Source organism: Desmodus rotundus, chromosome 3, assembly GCF_022682495.2.
Source record: "Desmodus rotundus isolate HL8 chromosome 3, HLdesRot8A.1, whole genome shotgun sequence".
Taxonomy (NCBI): domain Eukaryota; kingdom Metazoa; phylum Chordata; class Mammalia; order Chiroptera; family Phyllostomidae; genus Desmodus; species Desmodus rotundus.
In genome coordinates, this window is record NC_071389.1 from 87,795,556 (window position 1) to 87,808,452 (window position 12,897).

The 12,897-nt window shown below is 36.5% G+C and overlaps 1 protein-coding gene across 1 annotated transcript in view; it reads right to left on the minus strand.

The window, feature by feature from the left end:
- The window catches only part of LOC123478907 (uncharacterized), a 256,478-nt gene that overhangs the window by 83,038 nt on the left and 160,543 nt on the right, over positions 1-12,897 (minus strand). Inside the window, exon 11 of the mRNA XM_053919712.1 lies at positions 10,822-10,988. Coding sequence (XP_053775687.1) covers positions 10,822-10,988 — 167 coding nt within the window. The remainder of the gene's footprint in view (positions 1-10,821; positions 10,989-12,897) is intronic.

The following is a 12,897-nucleotide window of genomic DNA, read 5'->3' on the forward strand; positions in this document are numbered from 1 at the left end:
TCTTGGATCACTTTGGAAGGTAGAAGAGAAAGAGAAAAGCAAACAAAATATTTAATACTTAGTGAATCTAGGAAAAAATTATAAGTTCATTGTAATTATAGTATATTTGTAATTTATAAGTATATTTGTAATCTGTGTATTTGAGTTGTTTTTTAATATAATGCTAAAATTTTACAGTATTCTATTGAAACATACATCATTATATGGTGATAGTTGCAAATTTGTATTTAACTGTATAACTATTTAATATGTCTGGGAATTTTCAAATTATTTTCTCAAAATGTAATTAAAAAACAAAACTGCATTCTACCTGTCCATAAAGCTGTAGGCATTATTGTTTTTAGAAGTAGGTCACATATTATGCCACAGGTTCTGATGATGGACAATACAACAAAGTAATTTACAAAGTCCTCTGCCCTGTGTCCTACATTTGCTTGGTGAGTGGCAGAAGCTATAATGTTTGGTTCATATCTGAATGTGGGTCATTTAGAGAAATCTAGCATGTGACATTTGTTTTAAAGCTAAAAAGGACAAGTGTGAACATGTAGCTAATATGGTATTATGAGGGTCACAAAAAGGATGGAATAAATAACTTTAATTGCTTTACATTCAAAAGTATATAAAAATGAAGAAGAATGAAATATGATTACATATTTCTAACTCCAAAAGTTACACATAACTTTAGCAGTATGGCTATTGTTGTCAACGTGCTTATGATGTAAGTTGGAAAATTATTTCCAGCTATAATTTCATTAGAATAATGCTGGTATAGCTTTGAATAGACAGCATATAAACAGTCAAAATTCATTTTAGCTTGACCAGCATGTGCTAGCTAAAATCTGTTCTTATTTTTTAATAGCAGAATATTCTGTAGCAGAATCGTGAGCACTTCAGCTGACGTGAATGACATTAAAGTTGACTTTCTGGAATCCCTTGAGAATGCACCAATAATAATTGAAATTCAAATGGCTTTGGTTTGAAATTGTACCAAATACAGAGAGAGGGAAATACAAAAAAGGAATAAAAAGAAGAAAATAAATATAGGAAAATAATTTTAGAAAAAGGAAAAAAATATAGAAAATAAAAATGTACACACAATGAGAAGTATATAGTCAAAACATGCGCCCTACTTCCAAAGACAGTCTTACTCTAGGTTCCTAGTTATGAAATATGTTTTCATCAATATATATGTAGGCTTATGCTTTTAAGGGGCAAATCCTTTTAATTCATTCCTCCTTGTATGTTCACTCAGTCCACAAATATTCACATGTGCCTACCAAGTGCCAAGTACTTGCTAAGTGCTTCCAATAGGGGAGGGGATAGGTGAGGAATCCAGGAAAGGAGTGGAGAGGAGCCTGCAAGGAGGAGCCTTGGGGCCTACTGGGAGATGACAGAGCAATGAGGAGCACACAGTGTTAGGGTAGTATATCTGGAGAAGGCAGGGCTCAGGTCAAGAAAACTCTCATTCTGAGAACAATAGGAAGCCTTTAAATGGTTGTAGGGCAAGAAGTGACATAATGTTATTTTTTTAATCCTCACCCAAGGAAATATTTATTGATGTTAGAGAGAGGACGGAAGAGAGAGAATGAGAGAGAGAAACATTAATCCATTAGCTCCCGTATGCCCCGCCTCTTACCAGGGACTGAACCTGCAATCTATGTGTGTGCCCTGACTGGGGATTGAACCCTCAGTGTTTTGGTGGACAGGATGACACTAACCAACTGAGCCAGGGCCATGATGTTTACCTCTTTTTCATAAAAATTATTCTGGTTATAGTGAGGAGAATTGATTAAAGGGGATAAGAGGGAATATAAGGAGATTAGTTGGAAGATTAACGTTACAGTAAATCACAGAAGAGATTAGGGTATATTGGACAGGGAAAGGAGCCTGTGTGTACAATGAGATGAACAAATTCAAGGGCTAAGGAACTGCCAGAACCTGGAGAGCCTGGATATGGAGGTGAGAGAGAGGACTGATTTGAGGACAGTCGCTGCTTTCTTTCTTCCCTCCATTCCTCCCACCCTCCTTCCCTCCTACCCTCCCTTCCTTCCTTCATTTTTTTTTCCAGAAGGAGTGATCTTGGCATTTACTAAGACAGGGAAGTCTTCATGAAGAGGTAATTTGGACAAGACAATGAGCTCCTTCCAAGAACATTGATTTTAAGTCTTGTTGACATATATATTTTGACTTACTAAATTAATTAAAAGTTCTAAGTTGTTTAACTAAATGCTTGTTTTCCTTCAAGGAACTAAATTCAATTTAGGTCTAAAATTTAGAAATAAACTTAGCTGCCTAAATTATAAATCTATTAGAAATATATTATTTAAATCAATTAATTCTCAAGGAGCAGATCAAAGTTTTATGTCTGATTATAGTATTCCTATTTTAAAGGTAAGGAAACAGAGTCACAAAGAAACTATGACCAAAGGTCACACAGTGTGTGACAGAGTCCAGACCCAAGCCCGGCCTATCTCTCACCCAGGAATGAGACCAACACGTCATACTCATTCATTAGATGAAAATTAAACTCAAAGGTGAATTTTAAGTAATCTTGTTAAAAAATAATAAATATGATATACAAGTAATACTTCAGTTCTTAGAGTTGCAAAGAATGCATGAGAGTATCAGCTGAGCCGCTGGCCAACTGTGCAATCTTAGGCAAATTACTTAGAGGCGCTAAGGGTCCGTTTTTCATGTATAAAAGATAACATCCATAGGTCCTGAGTCACAGATCTGTTGTGAGAATTAAGTGAGGGAGCCTACGCACTGTATTCAAACCAGGGTTTGTTGCATAGTAAGTGCTCGGGAAATGGCAGAATGACAGAAATTACTATTCAGTAACTGAAAGAAAAATATTAGAAACCTTCCATATAATCCTTAGTGTGCCAGTTGACATGGCATATAATGGAAGATTGTTTGAGCCTATACCTGGAGATTCTTAGATGGTTGTGAGAGCCAGTAATATATTAGTTAGGGTTAGGAGGCCCTCCTTTCTAATCCACAAGGATCAGTTTTATGTTCCCAAGTGGGTGCTGACTCAGGTTATGTAGGTGGATTGGTTTTACTAGGGAAACCCGAACTGTGAAGAGTAAGGTGGAACTAGAACTACGGCAGTCTTTTCTCAAGTCAAGCTGATCTGGGAGATATTAGCCACTGGGGAAGTCATGCGGCTGCAAGAGGTCCGGGTCTTATGATCAGTGTCTATGGCAAAGAGTTGCTTTTAAGCACTTAACCCAGAGTAAAGGTTGAGGCACCTTCTATCACTTGTGCCATTGCAGAACAACTGCTCCTTGGCACATGTGACCAAGATCATTCGGGACGCATCTTCAGTTTTGAGCACCCAGCCGTGTCTCAGCTTACTTAACAGAGCATTAAGGAGAAAACACTACTTATGGAGGGAGGTAGAATATGGGAATAGTGAAACTGAGATTTGGTAATACCAAGTCAGAGCAGAGAATTGGTAAGAGGGGAGTTAGAGAGCATTCAGCATCTGTGATGCGTTGATCATCTCCCTGGGTCCTTTGGATTTTTTATATGGAGTGCCTAAATGTTTTCATTCCCCCTGCTACGTATACAGTGCAGCCCTTTCAAACCTCTCCTTCTACACTGCACTGCAATTTTTAAAGTTTGTTGTTGCTAAAGAATTCAAACTAAGAACCTATTTTGATCACTTTGATAAGTCAAATTAACATACATGGGAGCTGTGTGTATATATTTTCACACTTATTATAGTCCAGCTGAGAGTTCAAAATGAAAAATAATTAAGAACTAGTATCATTTTAACATATAGCCTGTGAACTGAATTTTGTTTGAAAGAAAAAGTGCATCTTCATCATAAAGAAAATGTATTCTTTTATTTATTCATGTTTTTAATTTAACAAACATTTGTTGTGTGCTAGGCACTTTCCTGGGGAAGAGAATGGTGAATTCTAGAGTTAAAAGAACCTTGCCCTTCATCCCTGGTGCGAAGTTTCATGTCGTTTCGCCACTGTATTATTTTTTATCCTGACTTGACTACTTATGTAATATTTAAAATACGTGGTTCAGAGAGTTTGACATACCATTTTAGGTACAAGTAATGCTCACTGGCTTGTGGCAACAAATTAAAATAGTTGTTCTTTCTATTTATTTGTTTGTTCACTTATTTTAGTGATAATTATGATTTTAAAAATCCTTCAGGAAGAGCTTTGCAGATTATTCATGATGCTGATACGGAGGAGCAGGGATTGACTCTGGCTCCTGACCCCGCACTAAACTATCAGATGCAAGCACCTACAAGGAAAGGAAAGGCAATTACTCATCCCAGCAGCTAAAACAAGCCCAAGCCACGGATTCGAACTGTTCCAATAAGTCTGTACTGACATGCCTTCCTGAGATGTGCTTGCCTTTGTTCAAAATTCACATGTCCAGTTTCCCACAAGTTTGAGCTAAAATAGAAGTCCCTATAGATTACTTTTAGTTTCCCTCATCCTAGAGGTATTAGAAGTAGGCTAATTTACCAAAAGTCAATTCATGAAATGACCAATTAACAATTTCTACTTAACTGACCAGCTTCTGTTTTATCTTTTTAAGAGAACATCATATCAAGGAATTTTCAGTTTACCTCTGACCCAGCTTCTTGCCACTACAGTGGGGATCACTGGGGTAGCAACAGATCCCTCTGTTTGCTGAAGACAAAAGGGGACTCAGCATATAGTCAGCTGCCCACACCAGAGAGCTTAGGGTCTGAGGAACAGCTAGGGGATACTAATGGGCTTTTGGTAAAAGGGCGATCAGAGAATTTGTGCCACAGCAATAATCTATTTTGGTTATAATCATTCAGTTTCCTGGAGCTGACGATGTAACATCCGCATCTTGTACATAGTCGGTTCCCACACGAACATGCCATGATGTGCTTGTGCACTACTGCCCGTCGGCTAGAGAGTGCCCAGGACTGGGTGACAGTTTCAAGGAAGATGAAAACTGTTTAGCTCTATATTAATTAGATAATTTTTAGAATTTATTCTCTACATGATAAATAACATTTTGCCTTTAATAAGGAACATTGTAAAGGAGATTGATTCAGAAAATGGAAAATCTTTGATTATCTGATGCATATTCCCTAGACAATGAATACGCTCATAACATTCTCATCAAAACCTGCCTTTAAATTATTTCAATCTACATTAACTTTTCTAAGTAATAAATGGAAGCAGCTAAAACTTATAAGGCTATTTGAAACTTTTAAATCAATGATTAAGAAGGCATCATCCCCCAAAAAACTAATTAACTCAAGTACCAGTCTTTGAGGTTTGTGTACAGTTTCCAGGAACAGAAAAGCTGAAACAAGTTGGACATTTAAATAGTGATGTTTTTCATTCCCTTCATATCACAAGAGAAATATAAAAGCCTATAGATCTTTTGGACTATTCAGATAAGGGAGCAGGAGTTAGAGGATGCATATAACATCAACCCAAGACTGACTGAGAAGGGCTCAGGGGCACACTGCCGGGCCACGCTGGAGCAAACACCAGGAGAGGTGCAGAGGGTCTTCACAGTTTTCCTAATCCCTTTGCCTATAGATGGACACCTGTAAAAGTTTGGTGAAAAGGTAAAATTTCCCAGAGAAGTTCCAGAAAAGAGAAGCTCTGTCCATCACACTGGCAACATAAGCTGATGAATTAAAATTACTTAAAATAAAACCTAGTAAGACAAAATGGCTAAACAGCTGATGTCTAAAGATAATAGCACCCTAAAGAACAAACCAGTGAAATAAAAGACAAAAGGATTTCTCATTTAGATCTTGACATTATCCACATCAGATGAATTGTACATGGATTATAAAGAAGTTTAATGAAAAAAAAAACTTCAAGCTTTATAAAAATAGAAGTAAATAGTTGTAAAATTTCTGAATGAGGAAGGATTTTTTAAATTTAAGAAATATTTAAATAACTCATAAAAATGATCAAAAACTTTACTGTATGATAATTATAAATATTTATTTTTAAATATCAAATACATTTAAAATGTGACTATCAAATGGAGAAAATGCCTTAAATATATAACATTAATATTTATATATATAAATCACAACTCAGTAAGAAAAACACTGGAGTACTTCATAAAGAGAAAGATAGAAGGATACTCACAAAGAAAAGGCAATTCACAAAGAAGAAATACAAATGAATGACAAGCATATTAAGACTGTTCAGTTACTAGTAAACCAAGAAATACACAGTTAGGAAACGATGAGATTCCTTATACTAGATTATGAAAGGTTAACATGTGATAGAATAAGATTTGGTAAGCTCCCTCATGCATTGCTGTGGAAGTATAAATCCATATAACTTCTCTAGGAAATAATTATGCAACAGTTATCTAGTGTCTTAGAAATAACACACTCTCTAAACCAGCATCTCTAGGTGTCTAGGACACTACTCAAAGAAAAATTTAAAATGTGAGCAAGCCACTGAGTCTTAAGATGTTCAAAAGAATTATTTATAAGATGCGCAAAAGTGAGAAACAATCTATTGCCCAAGAATAAAGAAATATTGAAATATTTTATACTGCTTATATAATATAAAACATTGTGTGGGTATTAAATGTTCATAAAGTAAAGAATATGAGAATATTTATCACATATTAAATTTAAAATCAATAGATAAAGTCATAATTACAGTATAATCTCAACACTATAAAAATATACATGGTGAAAAAGGTGAAATAGATTTACCAAAAGATAACAATGTTTTCTCTAGATGGTGAAATTTTTGGTGTTTTTTTAGTTTACTTTTTAAATTATTTTCTATAGTTTTAATTTTTTCTAAACAACACATTTTTTATAATATGGAAAGTTATTTTAAAAGGTTAATGCTTTTTAAAAAGCCACAAAATTCAGTCCAAATAAGTACACCCAGCTCAAGAATGTTCTTGAACTGAAGCAAGGAACTGGCATGCCAGTCGAATCCCTTACTACAGCTATTGGAGTGAGAAGTTTTCTAGTGGAAACTCTTCAGCAAGAAGTTACTCAAGCTGCTGGGAGAATGCGATCTAAATCAGCCAAATTCAATAGTGTCGAATCTGAAGCTTGCACAGCTGTCCCCATAACGTGGAGCTTCCAGTGCCCACAGCCAGACAGCCTTCCCTACTAACAGCCTGCAATAGACTTCATCCGCACCGCACTCCTGCGGTGCTAGCACACGGTTTGACGGCACTGATGCGGGAGCCCAGAAAGAGGTAGGGTTGTTGCTTTAACATTTGGATTAAGAATGTTAACCTAAATCAGTCCACAGGCACAAATCCACATCGGCATTTATCACGGAAATAATTTCTTATAATTTCCATGTCTCTTTGCCTATTTTATGCCAGTGCAAAACCCCTCTACATTGACCAGATGCATCCAATAAGGACAGTGCACGGTTCATTGAAGAACTGAGCTGCCTCACTCTCTACTATTTCAGAAAAAAATATTTTGCAAACATCAGTAAAGAGAGATTTTTTCAGCCAACATATCAGAATGACTTTATTTACTCACATGGAAAATACAGGTATTTTCTCTGTGGGAGATTACTGTAATTCTATCATGATCCAAAAGAATCTCAAGAGCGTCTGTCTTTATAACACAGGCAAATCTGCTTCAGGTTACTGAGCATGCCTAGTTCTGAATAGGATAGTGTAAGCATGGAAGACAGTTACCGGCTAGGTTGAGAGGGTGCAAATACTTATTTATGGATTTTTTCAGCTTCATTCCTTACGATGCCTAGACACTCTCTCTACCTTTGCTTTTTTCTTAGTCAGTCCTCCATCCATTATAAGGCTTCCCACCCCTCATGCCTGCATTTCCACATGGGGTAATGTTTCTGAATTATTTTTAAAACACAGCTATTTGTTTTGGATAGCAAAAGGTTAAAATCCAGTTTTTAATGCAATATTCTGAGCTTATGTTTCCATACTTTATAAGTTATCCTGATAATAAAAATATAGATCTCTGACAAAGAAAATTATGGTTGTAAGCATTGATTTTATTTTAAGTGAAAAGAAATGTATTGATGTGGAAATAAATTATACATAATATTATCTGATAATTTTTTAACCCTACAAGAGTCTGAACTATGTGATGTGCTATTTTATTTCTTTAATATCTCTAGGAAATCCTAGCCATTTAAAATAATAATGATTAATGTAGGGCCTTTTGTAAAATCTAAACATATGTGTTATCTATACCGTGATACACAAGAAAAGGACTGAAAATCTAGCAGATGAACATCTTTGCCTAGGGCCATATGGCAAGTTAGTAGTGAGTGAAAACTGAATGATCACGAAAGACTTCCTTCCCTTTCTCAGGAAAGTAAGTGCTCCAGAAAGATGACATGCAGTGCTTATGACATGTCAAAATATAAAGCAAGCCTGTGCCTAAATAGCATATATTCCCCAAAGAATGGCTATTTTACTACCACTATGTCACTGATGTAAGTGCCCCCTCAGTCTATTGAAGGAAGAACTGAGGAGGGAGTTCACTTCCCGTTACACAGATAATAATAACGGCTAACACCAGTGAACTCCAACAGCACCCTGCTGAGAACCTCCACACATTTGCGTTCACCCTTGTATCTTTCCCTATCACATCAAAAAACAAGATATTTCCCTAAACCAAGGTTTGTCTCCACATGTGCTCTACCTTGAGTCTTCAAAGACCTTGCACAATCAATTATTCTCCCTTGCTTAGGCATTTTCAATATTCCTCTCTCTTTTAGAATTTTCATATGAAGGGGGACCCAAAAAAACAAAATTCATTTATAAAAAACTGTGTATTTATTCTTACATGTTTAAACTTCTGTCACCTTCAAAGTACTCTCCGTTTGATGCAATACACTTACCAAAAAGTTTTTTCCACTGTTCAAAACAGTTTTGAACTCATGGAATTTGATGCCTTTTACGTGCTCCTGCCATTTTTTTGTTTCGCCTCTTCCACATTAGCAAAACATTTTGCTTTGAGGACTTTTTTCATTCAGAGGAACAAAAAAAAGGTTGCTAGGGGAGAGATTGTGTGAAGAGGAAGGGTGGGGCATGGGGTTATGGAATTTTGGCTCAAAACCTGCTGAATATTCAGTGCAATATGGGCAGATGCGCTTGTAAATTATACATAATAAAATGGGTAAACACATTGAAGGAATCTTCAAAAACATTAACTGAAGCTGAATGCAGCCTCTCACAACACCACCAGCTAGTACACTGATACAGATGGGTTCCTAGAAAACTCACCTAGCAGAAGAAGCCTGTACTACAAAGAGCCCGCCCTCCAGAATTACTCTGGTTTTTAGGGGTTTCCCCCTCCTATGCATGTATGTGTGTGTGTGTGAAATGGATTAAAGACTTAAATGTGAGACCTCAAAATTTAATATTGCTGTAAGAAATCATAGTGGGAAAGCTTCATGACATTAGTATTTGCAATCATTTCATGGATATAAAAATGGCTTTTAAAAAGTACACACAGTCCTGGCTGGTGTGGCTCAGTGGATTGAGTACCAGCCTGCGAACCCAAAGGTCACTGGTTCAATTCCCAGTCAGGGCACATACCTAGGTTTCAGGCCAGGTCCCCAGCTGGGGGCATGGGAGACCAACCGATTGATGTATGTCTTGCACATAGATGTTTTTCTCCCTCTCTTCCTCCCTCCATTCCCTCCTCTCTAAAAATAAATAAAATCTTAACAAAAAAAAAAAAAAGTACAGACAACAGCCCTGATCGGTGTGGCTCAGTTGATTGAGTGTTGTCCTGGAAAAGCAAAAGGTCACCGGTTGGATTTGCCAGCAGGCCACACGCTTGCGTTCTGAGCCACCCTGGGTTGGGGCATGTGTGAGAGGCAACCAACTGATGTTTTCTTATACATCCCTGAATCATTCATTTGTAACACAAGGCTAGTGTAAAGAAATGCTTGTTAACTAAATAAAGATATAAACACTACAGAAGAATAGAAGAAAAAGTTGATTTTAACAAGGAGAATGGGAGGGTCAAAAAAAAGACTTCAGCCCTGGCCGGTGAGGCTCAGTGGATTGAGCGCCGGCCTGCAAACCGGTCCCAGACAGGGGACATGCTGGTTTGCAGATGTGCAAGAGACAACCAATCAACATTTCTCTTGCTCATTGATGTTTCTGTCCCTCATCGATGTTTCCCTCCCTCACTTTCTCTCTCCCTACCCCTCCATCTAAAAATAAATAAATAAAATCTTTAAAAATATATATACAGACAACAAAATCAAAATTGGACAAGTAGGACCATAACAAACCAAAAAGCTTCTGCACAGCAAAAGAACCATCGACGGTTTGAAAAGACTTCCTAGCATTTTTTTATACCGCTTTGCAGTTGTTATTTTTCTTGCCTTTCTTCAGAACATACATTGCTTGCTGTATAATGACCTGGCAAGCCAAACTCTGTAATATTCAGAATCAAAGCTGAAGAATGATTTCTCTATTAGTGATTTTGTCAGGGGTGGGAGAGTGGAAAGAAAGTGGGTTGGAAGGAGGAGAAAATGAAAATTTGACAAGCTTCTCAAAATATTTTCCAGAATGTCATTGGATATCAAGAGATTACTCCTTATTTTCTGTTAGCCCCTGGTGTGAAGAAACAAGTATAGAGCAAACAAATTTACAGCAAAATTAGCTACCTCTATTATGACAGAAAAAAACAATTTCCTCAAAAGTCAAAAACTTTCCTGGCTGGTCTTTATAATAGTGGTTACATATGATTAAGATTTCTACCTTAGCCATCTTCTCTGCTTTAGCCTAACCATATCACAAGACTGGAAGCTGAACACTGGGAATAACCAAAATATTGAAGCACCTTACCTGAGACAATACAAATATAAAATCAAAGAAGAAATGATGAACAGGATAATGTAAATTAGCACCGTGAGCAACGCCCCAAGGATTCCTGGTTGTGCAGTTCTCATAAAAGCCCAGTACAGTTTTGCTGCATCAGCCATAGGAGTCTCCTCCCCATTACCTGTAAGCCGCTGACAAAATAAAATATAAATTTTAAAAAATAAGTATGAAAACACTGAACATCCAGTTAGATTAATTTAAATACACAAAAACCATATGAAGCCATAATTTGTTTTTAAATTAAATTTTCAAGGGGCTGAGATCACCAGATCTTCAGCTGCCACAAAGGAAAAGAAGAAAGACTGGGTTTGCATGGTTGCTTTACCAAGTTTTTCTCATTTTCCCTGCAAGCTTTTAAATATGTGCACTGTATATGCCATTCATAAAGTAAAAGCCACCTTTTATTTATTTACTAGTACCTTCTGAACTTAATGAACACAAGATATGGAGAAATTAAATATGGTGATGGAAAGATTCCTCTCTGTAGCAGGTTTGAGATGAATTTAATTTCTGCTCTGCACAAAATGGACAGCTTATTTTAGAAACTTGTAAAAAATGTTAATAGGCTATTTAATATGGGCATGAAAATCAAAGTTTACATTAGGTCAATTTAACAATAAGTCCTTATTTTAGGCAACAAAAAATCACATTCTATGTTGGGTTTGAAATAAATGCAAGGCAATGAGGTCTTTAAAACCAATAAAAATAGCTATGAAACGAAAGCATTGCCATTATCTTTGACATTTAAGTTTTATAAAAAATGAATGTTATTTAATTATGACTCTTAAGATAGCAAGTGGAAGTAATATACAATACAAATGTAAAATATGATATTTTTGCTCCAATGTGAGAGAAAAGAAAGAATTTCTTTACTTTTTAAACTGACAATTATGTAAAAATAGCTTAAAAGGGCATGTTCAAAACCAGCTAATACAAATCACACATGAATAGGTTAAGACAGAAGCCTGGAGAGGTTAATCTGTATTTTCCCTACACCAAAATATCCTTTAGTGATTGGGCAGTGACTACAATTTAGATGCTCCTACTTGCTGTTACTGCTTTTTCACCACCTCAACACAACTTTCTTTTTATGTCTGTACTTGTTCACTGGTCTACCTGGCAAAATGTTGGGTCTGCCACTGAGACTTTCAGGCAGCAGATCTGCAAGGGCCGTCGTGCACCTCTCCTATTCCACATCTTACCTTCCTGCTATTTTTAAAAGTTAAGAAATAGGCATGGGATTCATCAGTGAAACAAACAAAAATAATGACATATGTCTGATGCTAATAAAATAATCTAATCAATAGATGCTAATCATTTATTTGACCCACATGTATTGTATTGAGAGCCTACTATGCATCATTAACTTCTAGAGACAAGAGTAAATAAAAGTAGACAAAAGCTTTTAGATTGCCATGAGAAAAATTAATTTAGAACAAAATTATTAATAAAATTAGGTAGTATCTCTTTTGGCTGGCTGACCTGGATTAAACTCAGATGATCCTCAGCTGGTTAAAACACATAGCCCCTTCCCAGATGCTGGGCCCCTTTCCAGAGTTTTTGACAGAAAGTTTGGTTCAGGGCCTGCGATTTTGCATTTCTATGAAGTTCCAGGGGAAATTACTTCGGTTGGCTCCGCGACCTCACTTTGTGAATCACTGCTATGGAGCAGTACTTCTCAAAGTTCAACATGCTGGTAAACCACTGGAAGGCATGGTAACGTGCACACTTTGATGAACTGTTGGAGGGCCCAAGTGTGTCTCCAGTGCTGCTGATCTATAGATTATATGCAGCTTTAGATGCTTTTAAAGACAGAAGAAGCAGATAGAAATAAAAACAGCGACTGGCTTTGCTGAACCTAGCAGCTTATCATGGCACCCGAGACAAGACTTTCATAAATGTGGTTTGGAAGCAAATTTGGTCTTTAATTCTAAAAGCACACTATTAATGGAAGAATCCATTCAAAAAACAGGTAACAAGTTGAGTCCATCAAAACAGCCCAGCACTGTGATCTGCTTGGCACAACGAATATAGTCTATA